Raw genomic sequence first — 17,694 nt, 5'->3', positions numbered from 1 at the left:
TAACCCATGAGTCAGATACCCAACTTTCAAGGTTCTAAATTTTCTAGAGACCTACAGTCAAAAGAAAGCATGGAAAATGAGAATTAAGTGTTCATCAACTTGATCCTTACCTGAAGCTAATAGTAGAGAAGTTTAAAAATTAATGCAACATCTTCATGTTTATTGTTGAAACCTTTTAATTCTGTCTACCCAAGTCAAAAAACTTTATCACATAAATCCTCATTATATAAAATGAAGGTGAGTCATTTCCCCCTATTCAAATCCACTATATAAAATGCTAATTTTCACTGGGGGGGGGCTAAGAAATATTATTTAGTTTTTCCAAAGAATTAGAGATCCTAGACCATTTACTTTTAATTTTTGTATTCTAAACTTTCAATTAAAAAACACAGGCATACATCCAAGTATTAATGGCAAGTCATTTTAAGTTTACTCATAAACCAAAATACTAGCACTCTAAAGCACTGTTTCTTGTTTTTCTTGAACTTATTTAAGGGACAGAACTCATAACAGTGGCATACTATTATATATTATATATATATTAGTATAATGTTATAATGTGGTGGTGGGACGACAAAGAGAAGGTATTTTCTTACTTCATCTATTCCCATTGAGAATCAGAGTTACAAATTACAGAATTTTACATAATACTATTGAAGAAAAGGTAAGATCTAAACTTAAACATAAATTTAACAAAGAACCTGCATTTTCTATGAGTTTTGCTTTGAACGAGTGTGGCACATAGGAACTAGGTAGAGGTTTATGTGGAAATCCAGTCTGTGATTCCAGATGAGGCACTCAGTAATTCACTTAATCTCTGTGATAACCTTCAGCAATTCTTAGTCTTTGTGTTTCCTACTTGATAAAATAGGAATGACAGTGTTGGTTCTACCTCTTCTCAGGGTGCTCTAAGACATAGTTTCATTAATTTATACAGACATTTATATATATACTAGGCATTGATCGGGGGGGGGGGAGCATAATGAATAAAATAAATTCCTTGTCTTCATGGAGCTTACATTTCAATGGGGGAAGATACATGAAAAATAAATCACAAAGACAGGTGCTATCAGTGGGAATAGAGATGGAAGGAGGGTGTTGTATTTTATAATAGACGGTCTTGAATAAAATAATGAGGGCTTACAACTTACTTGTTAACAGCTTAGTAAAAGACACAGCAGAGGCAAAGGCCCTGGTGTTGGAGGTACTTGGCACATTTGAGGAACTGCAGTGTGTGGCTGGAGAAGAATGTGCCGGCAAAATGGCAGTGAAGTCCAATAGCTAGGGTTGGGTGTGTAGATCATTTAAGGAAGGAGTTTGACTCTCATATGAAGGAAGATGGGGGTCACTGGATGGGTCTGAGCAGAAGAGAAACATAATCTAACTTATGCTTTAATAGGTTTACTCTGGCTACTGCACAGGATAGATTATGAAGAGTAAAGGTTGATAGAACAGTTCAGTGACAATATGTTAAGGCAGACCAGATAGGGTTACAGTATACAAGTGGTATGTGGTCAGTCTAGGTATATTTTGAAGGAAGAGGGAACAGGATTTTCTGGTAGACAGGAAATGATGTATGAGAGAAGAAAGTGGAATAACAAGAGTTAGACCTGAACAAATGGAACAAAGCATTACTGATATAAGTGAGCTTGCTTTAGAATTTAAAAAGCCTTATATAAGGTGTTTTTTAAGGTCATTTTTTATCAAAAGCCAAATATATCATAGATTAAAAGTTCATTCCATTTCACCATAACAGTTATTTCATGATTTTAACCAAATTTTAATTCTGCAAAACTCACTAATCAGAGGTCAGTTTACAATAGACATTTCCAATCAGAAAATGTTTTATTATAAGAAACAATCAGGTAAAAATGCAAAAAATTTTGTGCAATTATGGCAAAATGTTTTAAAATATCTATACACTTGCCCCCATAGGACTACAGTACTTACTACATACCTGAGCACTGAACATTGAATGCCATTTTAAATTGCTTCACATAGGGAATCTGATTCCTCGCAGAGCACATCAACTTTTCTCATGCACCAATGAAATCAGCTTGATGCTTAAGTATCAACTTTGTAGGATAACAGAAAACAAAGATGGACAATAAAGAATACAATTTCTACTTTCCTATAACATAGTTATACCAAATACAATTTTCAATGTGTAAAAAATATATAGGAAAGTGCTACATACATTCTTCAAATGCAAAACAAGGTTAAAGTGGGACTGGCATGTGTGAAACTATATTTTAATTCTTTAGTACCCATTGTGCCTTTTACTTGTATTATCATACTATGCAAATGTACCTTAAATATCTAAACATATACCCATACATATTACTAATCTTAGATTTCTAGGACCTCTTCTGAAATCATTTTAAAAGTGGCAAAATATCCCAGCTATATAATTTAAACAAATAGTTCTTCATACAAAATGTAATATATATTCTACTCCCATAGCAAATTCTAAACCTTGACATTGATACACTATACTTAGATCACACCCTCAATATAAATTGTTATAGCAAAAGGATCAACTGTTATGCAGATCAAAAGAATAAATCTGCTGCAGAATTAACCACAGTGTGTTGTACTTCTATATATCATACGGCACAAGTAAGTTGCCAACTCAAAGTTCTATGTCATGTTTTCAAGTAACACATATTTCTATATAAAAACAGAAGATTGTCCAAAAGCGGCAGGAAATCTTAGATATTCAAAAAAGCTCTCAAAAATAAATTACACGAACATCTCTCACAAAAGTTGACTTTTTTTGTTTTTTCATCCCCTCTGCAATGCAACACTGTAAGGACGCTTCAAAAAACACACAGAAATAACCTCAAAACATAAAGAAAACAGAAATACAGAAAAAACTGCAGAGAAAAAAATAGGTTATTGGTTGACAAAATTTATAAAGAGATTATAGATATACTTTCAAGGCCCAAAGAAGAAACCACACATTCCTAGCCTCCCAAGCCTAGATTTTAAACTGTGAATTCTATAAATGCTGTCCACTTTAAATTCTGCTTCAGAAAACATTCCTACTTGTAAAGGTCTACAAGTAATTTGAAAAGTTTCTGAAAAACGAGGTATGTGATGCAAAGAGGCAATGTTTTAAATTTGTTTCACAGTATCACATTACAATTTGTGCAAGAGTTTTAAATACAAACCATGCTAGTTTGTTTTCTTTAAGAGAATCAAAATGTTCTAGTTTAGGACAGACTCTAGGCTATACTTACAGTCTTTATCAATTATTCTAGGCATAGTAAAAAATAAGTTACTAGTTCAAATATCTGCCTTAGGTATTACATATCAATTGGTTTGTACTTTATGTTAATATTCCTAACTTATTATTAGGAATTCACCAGTTATCTATGAAAAACGATTTAGTACCTAAAATGCTATGGTTCTGACATTCTTTACCTTCTCAGTCAACTTCAGCTAGACAGGGTTTTCAATATGAAAATATCCATCAATGTTAAGTGCAAAAAAATGAAAAAAAATGAGGTTTCAATTGTCATATATAATGTAAAAGCCATTAAATCAGGCCATGGAAGGAGTTTTATGTTTCTGAAAAACAGAATTTTAAAAGTAGCTGTAAAACTTCACATTATGTTCTGTGCAGAAGAAAAATGAGTTACTTTTCAATGTACCAAAATGAATGGATAGGTAGAGACAAGGAAGGAGGTCAAGCAACAAAATGACCCGTGTTAGTGCAAACTAAGAATAATGGTTTCACTATTCTAAGACTGAGTCCAGTTAGACCAATAACTGGCCATATCTTGTGAGTAGAGAATCTTGTAAAATCACAAGAATTCAACAGGTAATCTATTATGGCCACAAAATCAACATCCCAATTTGAAGATAAGTGTAGGCTCAGACAATTTAAATCTGCCTAGCTATGCACATGAACTAATTTATACTAGCACCAGCTACCTGTGAATTCGAGCCCTTTTTGGGATTTTAAAAAATGAGACAGTGTTAGCACTTATAAAGCTTATCAACAGAAAACTGCTACTTTAAAACTTTAGCTTAACTTAAAGTTACACAGAAAAATATGAATCAAACTAAATGTTCTTTCTGAGACTGATCTGCTTTCCTTTCAATCTACTCTAATAACAAAACACACTTAAATCTCAGTACACTTGAAAACAGTACACAAATATATCTATCTATCTATATATATATATATCTATATATTAAGAATGAGGATCTAAGTTAGTACTTCTCTGCATTAGAGAGGTCACAGCTAAAGTTCTAGTGATATTGCCTCAGATTTTTACCCGTATTTAAAACAAAAAGTCACATCAAACTAGTTTGGATGTCTCTAACCAATAATATCCTAAAGGTTCTTAGCAGAGTGCATAGTTACCTCTCTCAGTGACCACTTTTCACAAAATTCTAAAATAATATTACTTTTATACCAGAAAAAAAAAATGCTGATAATTGCACTTTGTTACCTTTTGCTTACTGAAATGAAAACATCACAAGGATGAAAAGTAATCTGTTCCTACACTGTAATCTTAAAGAGCACCCATTTCTGTTTACAAACTCTCTCAGCTTTCTTGAATACTGACAGCACTTCTTGTATCATTGAAAGACTAGGTTTCCTCAAATACAAGATGCCAGTGAGCTCACTAAGGCCTGCTCCTCATTAAAGTACTTTCTGAAGACACTGAGGATAGAGTTTAGCCACAGCACATTCAAAATGCCGGCCAAGGTCCCAGAGTCTATCTGGGGTCTCATACACTTTCATCCATTGGTCAGCAATGTCATCATATTGGTAAAGGGAATTTTTTCTGCTGGTTCTGAAGACATGTTCTTCAACGGTCACTTGAGTAGCTCGAACAAATAAATGGAGTTTATTCTGGAAAAGTACCAGTTTAAGGTATGGATTTATGGACTCATCACATGGAAAGTCCTTCTTGCGAGTCCATTTATTTAGCTCAATGTCATAGGCTTCTACAGTAAACATACGTTGGTGATTTCCACAGGTTCCAGCTATGTAGTATATAGAGTCCTTGTATACAGCTGCTAAGCCCTGGATTCTAGGCACAGTCATGGGGGTTAAAAAACCCCAGTAGTCTTTTTGAGGTTCATAGAAGAGAAAAAATTCTCCTAAAAAAAAAAGAAAACAAGAATACGTACATTTTATGACCAATTTGTGGATATATGTTGAAGACTAAAGAGCATAATTTCCAAATATATCACTCTCTAAAATTTTTCTCATAATTCCCAGAGATACATTAACATGAAGTTAAAAAGTACCTTAAAACTTTTTCATTCTATGGTACAACACACATAATATTACAGTGGACCTGATTTAGGATGTTCATACTTGGGGAAATATAAGGAGTTACTTTGGCTTGATAGCAGAATAAGAGTTAAGAGCTTGATTTCTTTTGTTCTGTCCATTAATGTGCTTGAGAAAACTTATTTTAAGCCAGCTCTAAAACCTCGTTATTACTAATGGTAAGAATTACTAATGGTAAGATCAAAATGCGCATCTAGCGTCATCGTAAACAAACTACTCTAAGTTTGTGTGTTAATTAATTAGAATGTAATACACAGAATATTTCAGATGTATGTCTCTGGGTCATCAATGTGCTTCCATTAGTGTTTCTGTAATGCAGAGGTAAATATCAAGTTGACTGAGTCAGTTTCAATTCTCTTTTGACCATAAGAGAGTGTGCTGAGTCAGACTACCAACACAAAATATCTGATAGAATTAAACCAGTGAAAATGCATGTTTTTGCTAACTAAGCATTTGTATAAAATCCCTGAGATAAAAATTTTAACCCTTCATGAACACACTAAATGATACATCAATAGCCAAAGTAGTACAACATATGTTTCCTCTTATTTAGTTACATAAAGACTTTGTTTAGATTAAACATACATACTTCTAAATTGTACTTACCCTTGAAAATTACTTGAAACTAGGTTTACCCTTAACTGCAAATGCAACCACCTACTTAATCACAGTGACACTTTACTTTTCATTTTTCTTAAAATTGTTAAACTCCCAGTTTTTGCTTACATATTACCTACTCTTACCTTCAAATTCATAACTGGATTCTTAGTAAAGAAGATAGGAATTTAACTTTCTGAATTATACCTCTATAATTCTCTTATAGAAAGTAAAGATAACACATAATGTTAATTTTTAAAAATTAAAGTCTTCAGAAAGTAGAATAGTGATTGCCAGGGGTTGGAAGTAGGAGATAATGGGAATAATTGTTTTATGGGTACTGAGTTTCAGTTTGGGAAGACAAAAATGTTCTGAAGATAATTCAAATTGTAGGTATCTACAAAAACACTAATCTGAAAGATAAATGGTAGTGTTGGTTGCACAATAATGTGAATGCAGTCAATGCCACTGAATTACATACTAAAAGTGGTTAAAGTGATAAATATTAGTTACATTCTACCTCAGTTTTGTCAAAAAAATGAGAATGGTCTCTATACATGGCCTATCAATAGTTCCAAAATAATGTTAGGTTAAAAAAAAAGTAAGGTGCAGAATAGTATGTATATGTCACCATTTTGTTTGAGCTATATTTGCAACCTTTTTTTAAAAGATTATTTATTTGTTTGTTTGTTCGTTTAATTATTTAATTATACAAGAACCAGGGTACAGGCCAGATTCACGGGAGGGTGAGAGGATTCACCAGAGACTGAGTGAGGAACAGAACAGGCAGATTGACTGAAATACACTGCAGAGGGGAGCAGCAGGCGCGACAGGAGAGGTCTGCTGTGCCATGTGCAACCCTCGCCAGAGGGCCAAGATCAAACCGGCGCTGCAGAGGCTGCGGACAGCTTCACAGGGCTGAGCTCAGCCGCCTGAGCCACCAGGGGAGACCCTATATTTGCAACTTTTATGTTAAGTCTAAAATTATTTCAAGTAAGTTTTAAAAGGCAGAGAATAATACACATGTACAGATACATCTGAGCATGGATAAAACATATCTGAAAAAGGAGATTAGAAAATGATAATAGCTTATTCCACTTAGAAAAAGTGAAAGTCTACATCAGAAAGCTACAAGCAGACATTTTCTTACCTGCACACCTTTTGTAGTTTGAGTTTCTAATTTCATGTGTACATTTCTTAAATAAAAATAAGTAAGTAAAAAAACTAAAGTCTACTTTAATAAATTGAAAACAATGGTGGACAATTAAGAAAACCATTATAACTTTGAATATCGTTTGCACAAAAAAATAGAAAACAAAAAGAAATAGAAGACACAGAGGTGGTTAGCTATTGCATTAACATTATTAAAATGACTTTACAACCTAGAGTAATATATATATAATGTACTATATATATTATATATATGTTTAATGTAATCCCTATTAAAATCTTTATGACAGTCTTCACAGAAATAGAAAAAAATCGTGACAATTATTTGAAACTACATTAAGACCTTACGTAGCAAAAACACTGTTGAGAAAAAAGGCATAAAAATGGAGGTGTCGGGCCTCCCCTGGTGGCGCAGCCGTTGAGTGCTGGGCTGCGAGGCTGCCTGCAGCCTCTGTAGCACAGGTTCGGTTCGTTCCCTGGCCACCGGTGAGGGTCCCACAAAAAAGAAAAAAAAATGGAGGTGTCATACTCCCTGACTTAAAAAGCTAGAGTACTAAAACACAGGTTGGTACTGGAATAAAGACACACAGACAGATTAATGGAACAGAACTGAGAGCCAGCAATAAAATGACACATATTTGGAGAACTAATTTACCACAAAAGGGCAAAGTGAATACAGAGTTACAAAAGTCTACACAAAAAGTAGTGTGAAAACTGAACAAGTCACATGGAAAAGACTGAAACTAGACCACTAATACCACATACAAAAATAAATCCAAACTGGATAAAAGAGTTGGATGTTAGACCTGAAACCATAAAACATAGAAGATAAATCATAAAACACATAGAAGAAACACAGATAATATGCTTTGGCCTTCGATATATGTTTGGGAACTCAACACCAACAGCAAGGGAAACAAAACCAAAAAAAAAGAAAAGAAAAAAGAAAAAAAAAAACGGGACTACAATTATCTAAAAAGGTTCTGCAGAGCAAAAGAAACCTGTATCAAAACAAAAAAGGTATGCAGAAGATATTTGCATACCTTTTGTCCAACAAAGGGTTAATATCCAAAATAGACAAAGAGCTAAAAAAACTCAGCAATAGAAAACAAAAAATGGACAGAGGATTGGACTAGACATATCTCCAAAGAAGAAATATAGATGGCCATAGACACATAAAAAGATGTTCATCATCTCATTATTAGGGCAGTGCAAATCAAAACCTGTGAGAATGGGCTATTATCCAAAAGAAAAGAAACAAAAATTTTGGAGAGGCTGTGAAGAGATAGCACCCTTTACACAGTGTTGATGGGAATGTATCCTGGTGTACCCATTATGGAAAGCAGTTTGAAAAGTCCTCAAAAATTAAAAATGGTAATTTCATATGATCCAGTTTTCCTATTCCTAGGTTTTCACATCCAAAACACAAAAACAGTAGTAAGAAGAGATAATGATAATGCCCCTTCATGCATGTTTACTGCAGCATTGTTTACATTAGCCAAGAACTGGAAACAAATGAAGTGCCCATCAACAAAGGATGGATAAAGATATGGTATTTATAAATAATGGAATACTATTCAGCTATAAATGATGAAATCCTGCCATTTGTGGCAACATGGATGGACCTAGAGGAAATTATACTTAATTAAATAAGCCAGACAAAAGACAACAAACACAGTTCGATTTCATTCATATATGGTAGATACAGAAAACAGATAACTAAATAAAATGAAAATATTCTTTTAGACTATAAAAACAATTAGTTGTTATAGTGGGTACCAGAATAGGGATGGGTAAATAGGGAAAGATGGTAGAGTGAAGGATAGACTGGATTTTTGGCAGTGAATGTAATGTACTATAGACACATGTTAATAATGATCATAATTGAAACTTATTATAGTTGATGTTACTTCAATTAATTTTTTCCATTTAAAAATGGCTGCATGTGGAGAAAAAAAGACCCTTGTGCATTGTTAGTAAGAATGTAAACTGAAGTAATCATTATGGAAATTAGTATGAAGAGCACTCAAATTATTACAAAAAAGAAATTCAGTATGATCTAGTTATCTTGTTTTCTGGGTATTTGGCCAAAACATTATTTACACAGAAACATTATTTAAAAAAATATATATGCACCCCCATGTTTACGGCACCATTATTTAGAACAGCCAAGAGTTAGAAAGAATCTAAGTGTCAGTGCACAGACAGCTGGATAGATACACCCCCCCCACACACACACACACCCCATGCTGAATTACTACTCAGCTCTGAAACAAAAAACAAGATGAAATTTCTGCTATTTACAACAACATGAATGGACCTCGAGAGTATTAAGCCTAGTGAAATGAGTCAGATGAGTTAAGACAAGTACGTACTCCACAAGATGTCAAAACACAGTAAGAGCATTAACAACTTGCAGTATCACTTTAGTAACTTAAAAATACCTGCCTTTTTGATATAAAATTTTATTTTCTTATAGGCCTTTTAAAAAAAGACTATTCTAATAGTGATGATAAGAAAGCCAGAGGTATTCTTCAATTAACAAGCACAAACACCTCTTTTAATAGAAGTCACAATTTGACATGCTGCCCTTTCATAAAGAACCAGATTGCTTAGGTACCTACCCTGCAAAACATAAATCTTCTCCTTGTACTCCACAGCGTTGTGAAACTCCATCGCAACAGGCATCGCACAAACAGTTGTCCAGCAATTCTCTCTGCTGTCGTAGCACTCCACAGATTTGAGTGAGTTTCTCCCATCGCCTTCATAAACACGACCTCCAATTGCATACATCTTACCACAGCAGTGCACCAGTTTGCAGCCTATTCTGGCTCGAAGCAAGGAGGGTTTGGATAGCCACCTATTGGTGGAATGGTCATACATCCAGAAATCATTTTCTGCCTTATGGTCGATGGATACCTCACTGCTGCTTGGCCTATACCCTCCTGCAATGTAAATGTCATTATCTGGTGATACAAGAATCCCAACTTCTCTTAAATCATTTGGTGGTTTGCATAGTTTAAACACTCTTCCTGTGACTATATCTAGACAAGGCACTGTTTGCTTCTTTCCTGAGTGTTTATGGGCAGCATCAAAACATATAATCATTTCAGATGCAGTCATTCCAAGTCTCTGTGTACAGCCATTGGTACTGGATGATCCCTTTTCTACGTAACTTTTCGCTATAGCTTGTGCAAACTGAGGTGGAATTTTCTCTATAAAGGTATCTTCCATCAGAGGAAAACGTATGCATTTGGCAAAAATTTCTGGAAGGTACACTTCTCTTTCATTCTGTTCATGTTCAAACCACCTTATAATGCTTTCATAAACATGTTCTTCTCGGTCTACGTTTAAATCATCACTGTCTAGTATGCTTATCAGTTGGTCTTTTGTCAACTGGAGAAACTCTTGTTCTTTGGTGACACACAGGAACTTTTTACGAATATATTCTTTTGATCGATCTCCAAGTTCCTGATGACCATAATGATCAGCAAAGATGAAGACCCCAATAGAATTTTGTGGGTCCAAATGACTGATCATATACTTAGCACACTGGTCTTGGATGGAAGGAATCTGGAAGATGCTGGCTGCAGTGAACAAGGCTTGAACATTGGCCTCTGTCAGAACAACTCTGGAGGTGTAAGCATAGTTCAGCACTAAATCCATTGATTCAGCTTCAACACCGACTATTCGAACTTCTTTTTGAGTACTTTCTGTAAGGCCACTAGTGAACATGGATCTAAGAAGGAAAGAGTGGTTAATGTTATGTGTGTTCTACAAATGAAATTACTGTGGCAAATTTTTAATAGTAAAAAGTTACCACAAAAATAACTCTTTCAAACTGTAAAGTCTTTCTGAATGTGTTTCCTGATATTCTGAATGGAAATAATACTTGATAATCTAGCAAAAGGATTTAGTCTGGCTAATCTCCCTATTCTCAGGACCACTTTGTGCCAACTCTGAAAAAAGGAGAGTACATCTAATTAAAGCACCCCAAAAGGTACATGGACTATTCCAGAACACCTCGTTTTCCTTGGCACTTCTATCCTGGGTTCTGGTCAAATTGCCCTAGGAATGTGAGATCTTAAGTCAGCAGGTCAGACAGAAGGTTTAAGAACACCTGTAGGATGTCAATATGATATATCGGTAAACGAAGAGACTATCTTCTAAACCTTCTCAAGTTCTAGTGAAAATTTACAATGTAATTTATACCCAGAATATTAATTTTATAAAAACACAATAGCAAAATTCAGCAAGTTGAACAAAAGGTACAAAGATTCACTTATAAGAGAAATAACTCCTGGAGATGTCATATATAATATGGTGACTATAGTTAACAATACTGTATTGTATAATTGAAAGTTGCTAAGCAAGATCTTGAAGTTCTCATCACAAGAAAAACAATGGCAACTATGTATGGTGATTAACTGATATTTTAGAGATAAAATTTTTGCCTTTTTTTAAATTAAAATATTTATGCATTTATGAGACTCTTGGCCAAAACATACAGTAGCCAAAAGCCTGGCACTTATTAGTCATTAACAAATATTATTTGATTTTTTTCCATCCCTTAAGGTTTCTTTCTAAGTGCTCTTAAAATTAAATATAAAAATCAAATCAAAAGTTCTTTAAAAGCCTGCTGAGAAAAGGGCTGTATGCTCTTAATAGATGCTTAATAGATATCTTTTGAAGAAATTAACCTAACACTGGTGATAAAGTTGATTCTTCAAATCCAGATCTCTCCTATATTTTTTAAGTGTGATAGTCAAAAAAATATCCTTGAATGGGCAGATTGTCAGGAATATTTGAAGACTCCATCAAATACATAGAATTAATTTTAAAATGCAATATGAGAAATATGAAGTACATGAGGGTACAATACATATAACCCAGCTTGCTGCCTAGGTTACCAATCTTTGAGTCCTATTTTTACTTCTACAATGTGAATATCACACAGATTTTTTTTTATGACTGAAAAGTAGATGTTTCAATGTATAAGGTGGTTTTCAGTTCAGGTGGTAAAGAACTCAGCTATACAGCCACCAATTAAAAAGAAAAATAAGGCCCTTCATTAGACAAAGATTAACTCCCAAAGGAGAACATTACCACATATCCCTTTATCATGGGAACTACCTCTGACTTGAATAGACTGGTCTCAGACACAAGAATAGTGTGACACTTGATAGGTTCTTTATGTAAACTCTGTAAGTGGGAGAACTCTTCATCACAAAATCCTGAGCAGCAGAAAGTTTCTAATACTCATACAAAATTTAATTGACAAGTCATTGGGATCACAAAACTGCCACGCCAGATTTCAAACTATTCTCATACTTTTACTAGTGATGCAAGATTTAGAAATTATTAAGTATGACTTCAGTCTCACATAAGGAGCAGCACCTGTGCCAAGAAACTTCAGTATAAAAACCTCTAGGCAAGAGATAAAAACCTTACCTTAAGTTTTCTACTCAAATAGCTTCATTTGAATTCATTTATCTTAGGAAGTTTTCTAAACTTTCCTTAGCATATGGAAATTAAAAAAAGAAACCAGTATGACTTTAATATACTTCTTGTAAAGTGATTTTTCTAGGTCTTCAAAATTAATTGTGATATTAAATTTCAGTAAGATACAGACATTTTCACTTTTAAGTTTTATGTTAAAAATATATAATAAAAACTTCTGAAAGGCAACTTAAAGAGATACGACTCTTGTTCCTTAAGTCATACAGTGACAAAGAAACCTAGCTCTGAAATCATGTCCATCCTCTGTCACTTACTAGTTGGAAAGAGCTTTAAAAGAAGGTCGCCTAACCTCCCTAAGCCTGTTTTTTTCACATGTAAAATGGGAATAACAACCTGCAGAGACAGTATTGTAAAAATTTTATATATAGCATTCTGTGTAAAGTAAGTTTGATAAGTATTTAATAAGTATTCACTGTGACTTATATTGGCCCAATCATATCTAATGGCTAGTTTGGATAAGTGCATCTCAAAGGCAGTTCCCATTACTAGGCTAAACTCCATACCTTCTGTATATATAAATTTCTTTTTTTCAGTATGGCTCACTGTCTTGTGATGTTTAATACTTAATAGTCAAATGACTTATGCTAGGCAAGTCTGAATGGTTACATCTATATTTAACTCAGTATTCTGAGAAAAGAAGAACTAGAAACTACTGTCTGGCACACTACACTACTATATGTCCTACAAAAGTCAGCACCTTCAAATGGAAAAATATATATTTAGGGTGTGGTTGAGAAAATTATTTCACTGTTATTCATGCACCATTTTTGAATATTGAAAGGCTTAAAAGGTGAGCAATTGTAACAAAAGTGGTAGGAACTGCCTTTATCAGCTTTCAATCCAATTTTTTTTAATTTTCAAAATTTTATGATACACAAAGCTGAAAAATGAACAGTAAAACTTAGGTTAAACATACTGCTGGAAATCTTAGGAAAAAATCTCTATTCTGAGACCTAAGATGCATGGAAACTGACTTTCATTCAGTTTATTTCATTGCTCTTGTCCCATGGCATTAAAACAATCTATTGAATGTTTCTCAAAAAACAGGCTATTATGTTTCAAACTCTAAAAGAGTTACATGCACTAAAGAAATATGCATTATAGATAACTTTTTGGAACAAATTCTAGATAGGCACTAGCCAGTGAAACTCTTGATGATGGAAATGCTCTATACCTGGGCTGTACAATATGGCAGCCACTACCTATATGTAACTACAGAGCACTTTAAATATGGTTAATGTGCCTGAGGAACTGAATTCTTAATTTTATTTAATTTTAAACAGAAGTTTAAGTGGCCACCTGTTACAGTGGCTGCCACATTGGGCAGCACAATTCTAAATTTTCTGGCATTTACCTGAGACCAAAAAAAAAAAAAAAAAAAAATCACTAACTTAGAAACCAACCACTTGAATTCTAGAAGAATCCATTAAGTCAAAAACAAGGGTTTAATGAAATAGGGTCTGCTATATATTTTCAGGAAACAAACTCACGGGTTCATTTCATTGTAGTAACTCAGCATAATAATCAAGTGGGCAATACTGAGGGGAAAGGGCGCTCCGTGCAGTTACCAATAGAAGTTTCTACCATCATCATACCTGAAGTAAGGGCTGATTGCAGCAAGAACGTTTCTATGACAGGAAAATGTTTTCCCGTGATCCACTTCCACTACAATGTCTGTCAACTGTCCTTCATCGTACATTGTTTTGAGTTGCTTAAGAATACTGCAAGCATGGAAGGGGTCCATGGCATCGCTGGCTGTGTCTGAAGATGGAATCCCATTCGGTGTTGGGGAAGACTTATTTAAATCTAGGAGGAGAAAAATCGTACAACCACCACAAGGTCCGAGCCAGTGACGGCGTCGCGGGGTTTGCTTGCTTGGCTTCTTCCCCCACCCCCACCCTTCCAAAAAATGCATTTAGACATAAATACACATACACATGTACATACAGGCAACAAATCCACAAATGGGACCGCGAGGCAGGGTGTAGGGCAGAGCGAGCAGAAAGCGAGCTGTGATGCAAGTTCCAGCAGCAGCCTGCTCCTCGGGGAGCCCGGCGAGCCCGAAGCCCCGCGCTCGCGGAGGGACGGTGCGGGCAGAGCCGGCGAGGTGTCTGCGGCGCCTCCGCCGAGTGCCGGCACATCCCACTGAAAGCGGAGGGCTGGAGCCTCACGAGGGAAGCTCCATGGATGGCGGCCCCCCGTGGCCCCTCAACCGCCTCCCGAGCGGGTGGGAGCGGCGGCGGGTACCCGGCCTCCCCATCCCTGTCCAGCCGGACCGCCCACCGTCCTCCACGCCACCCATTCTCGCTCCCCTCCTGCCTCGCCACCTCTCCATCCCTCGCCGGAGCGCCTCCGAGCCACCTCTCAGCTCGCAGCCCGAGCTTGGCCCGGGCCCAGAATCCCCCTCCCCCCACCCACCCCTCCCTAGCCACCACACTACCCACCTGCCGACGCGGCCATTTCTCAACCGAGCCCTGGCTCTAGCTATTTAAAGAGGAAATGTCATTTCGCTTCTCTCTCTCCCGGGTTCCGGCTCTTCTAAGCGTCCTCTAGCCAATGGGGAGGTCTATGCACGCGGCTCCGCCCCCAGTCTCAGAATTCTGGACGCCGATTGGTCGCAGCGCGCGCACGGGCCCTTCGGGTAATGTAGTTTTATTGCCCTGGCTCCCGCGTGGTCCGGGTGGGGAGGAGGCCCGGCGCGGGAATTCCTATTGGCTAGTTCGCGCGAAGGTGGAGCGCTGGGGGTCCGCCAGCCTGTGTCCGCGGGGCGCGCAGTGCCTGCCGGAAGAAGTAGTCTTCTGGCTGAGCAGAGCTGTCATTCTAAGGGGCTAGGGTAGGGAAAGCTCTTCATGTGCAAATTTCCCCATTTTAGGCCTCTCCCCAGGCCCCCAGCTCTTTTATTTTTTTTTTTTTTCTTACCATGTTCTTCATTCCCTAAACCTCCTGCCAATGACTAGCTTCTGGTATGAAAGCGAACTGTGCGTGAGGACTGTGAAACCAGAAAAATTTGGAAATAGACAAGAGGACTGTTGTCCAAAAATGCAAGGAAATCTGACACCCCACCCTGAAGAAAAATATCAGGAGGCCCAAAAGCAAGCCTCATCTCTGATGAGTCACCTGTGACACCCAATTGAAATAGCGTCGCCTTGGCCAAGGGCTCTGGTTTCCACAGTTTTAACTTGGTCTGGTTACAAGGCTGCTCAGGATCTTTAACTCCCACTCATGCCTTGCTTTTCCTCGCACACTCAGAGAACACCTGTTTCACTTTCAAAGGACGCGAGTACATTCTAGAGGGATTCTAGATTCTTTCCTTTTTGCTCTTGGGAAAATGGAGGGATTAAGACACCAAGGGGTTGGGGGGAGCAAACATTGTTTAAAAATGAACAATGACGTAAAAATATATATAAATAACAAGAAAATTAAAAAAAAACCGACACTAAGTACTTTAGAATTTCCTTTGAAAACATATTGGAGAGTACCCTGAGCCTGGAGGAAGGGAGGATTACTTATTAAATGTGGAGTCCTAGCTAACACCCTTTAATTCTTGAGCACTAAGATCCTTTACTTGTAACCTGTGAATAAAAATGCCTATTCTATCTGCCTCATAGACTGCAAGTCTTTTGAAACTAGGTATTTTATTTTACTGCTGACAAGTTATTATTTAGTTGTGTTTTAGCATCTAATAGGGTGCCTGGCATATTATAGATACTTAATATTTTGAAAGTCAATGTAAGGCACAAATAAGCCAACCTGGAAAATGCTATTTCATCTTTGAAATGTAAGGAAACATTATCAGTGAACAGGAAGGAATTGTTAATGGAAATATAGTTTGTCCACACACATTGCTTTTGAAACACTAAAAAGATCAAGCGGTTGAATTTCTTCATTTAGGGATCTTGAAATTTAAGTAGAGATTGAGAAAGAATGATGAAAAAAACAATTCAGTCATGTCCTCTATATCTGCTGAAAAATTAGAGCTCAAAGTACTGTAATTTCATGCAAGTTAATGAGATTTGGTCTTTCCTAGGGACGGGGATGTATAGCTATCGATATAATATCCTCCTTATAAAAACCCTATCTACATAGTTCCGCATGGATGAAACAGAATTAACTTTTGTCACTGATATATTTAAATTTCCATTTTTTATGAATTCAATGTTATGATTTCTAATTTATGGAAATACTAGGGGTTCCAGTCACAACAGTCAATCCTCTGGTCACTAGAATTACAAAATAAAAATACAGAATATGAAATGTTTGGGACATATTTACAGTAAAATATCATTTGTTGTTTATCTGAAATTGAAATTTATTTGGGTGGTTTGTATTTTATCTGGCCGCCTTTCGAACTTATTAAAATAAAGGTTTTTCTTTTTTGTGTTTTGTTTTTGTTCTAGCCACCTATCTAGTCTTATGAAATTTGGCCAGTTTTCTTTTTCATTTAATTTTCACCTTAACAAGTAGAGTTGCAAATATTTAACTAATTAAAAGAAAGTTTACTTAATGATTCTTTGACCCATTAAAATTTCTGAAATTGGAAGTGGGCAGAATAAAAAGAACAAAAACAAATCTATATAAAAATAGGAGGGGGTTGAATGAAGATTTATAATTCAACATTGCCATTTATATGACAGTAAATAGACTCCATTCTAGTGGGCAGATGGCATTACACAGTAAAGATTTCATCATCATTAGAAATGCATTAAAAAGAAAACCAGAATAATTAGGAGGATGTAAAAGTTGAGCCAGAAGTCCCACACTATTCATTCTCAATGATGTTTAACAATACAAAGGAGATTTTGTTTCATGGTTGATACTAAATAGTCAAAGCTTTGTTTTCAAATAGCTCTAATGTGAAATTTAATAAGAACCTACTCCCAATCCAGAAAGGCAACAGCAAAACTAAACCAGTTTTCTTCTTAATGTATTAGGTACTATAATGTCCTCTGAAGCAATTTCTCATATATTTACAAGTCAAAGTGAAATTTTGTAAAGAAAACATTGAAAATGCAAATCAGAATGTTTGAAGGACCTATATTTAGTCCAAAGTGGGCATTGAGAGCTTTATTATTTTAATATGTATTTCTCCT

The 17,694-nt window shown here is 35.9% G+C and overlaps 1 protein-coding gene across 2 annotated transcripts; it reads right to left on the bottom strand.

Annotated features, from left to right (window-relative positions):
* Nucleotides 1-1,778: 1,778 nt before the first annotated feature.
* On the bottom strand, nucleotides 1,779-15,160 carry KBTBD8 (kelch repeat and BTB domain containing 8). 2 transcript variants are annotated; one of them, XM_037492420.2, is made up of 4 exons: nucleotides 15,049-15,160; nucleotides 14,200-14,410; nucleotides 9,709-10,823; nucleotides 1,779-5,121 (listed from the first exon to the last, which is right to left on the bottom strand). In XM_037492420.2, the coding sequence occupies exons 1-4, from the start codon at nucleotides 15,062-15,064 to the stop codon at nucleotides 4,658-4,660; spliced, it is 1,806 nt and encodes a 601-aa protein (XP_037348317.1). In that variant the 5' UTR covers nucleotides 15,065-15,160; the 3' UTR covers nucleotides 1,779-4,657. The 2 variants fall into 2 exon arrangements, with proteins under 2 accessions (XP_037348317.1, XP_037348325.1); XM_037492428.2 differs by lacking the exon at nucleotides 15,049-15,160 and adding an exon at nucleotides 14,552-14,646.
* Between the last annotated feature and the right edge of the window lie 2,534 nt (nucleotides 15,161-17,694).

This window comes from Talpa occidentalis, unplaced genomic scaffold (genome assembly GCF_014898055.3).
Source record: "Talpa occidentalis isolate TD23 unplaced genomic scaffold, MPIMG_talOcc4v2.1 talOcc4.10, whole genome shotgun sequence".
In the NCBI taxonomy this organism is placed as follows: domain Eukaryota; kingdom Metazoa; phylum Chordata; class Mammalia; order Eulipotyphla; family Talpidae; genus Talpa; species Talpa occidentalis.
The sequence above is the reverse complement of the archived record's forward strand: the minus strand, read 5'-3'. Positions and strand labels throughout refer to the sequence as shown.

Excerpts from the sequence above, each read along its gene's own strand:
- KBTBD8 (XM_037492420.2), bottom strand. Across the intron at positions 10,824-14,199 it reads GCAATCAGCCCTTACTTCAG|ATCCATGTTCACTAGTGGCC; the intron begins GTATGATGATGG and ends TTTCCTTCTTAG. Across the intron at positions 5,122-9,708 it reads GAAGATTTATGTTTTGCAGG|GAGAATTTTTTCTCTTCTAT; the intron begins GTAGGTACCTAA and ends TTTTTTTTTTAG.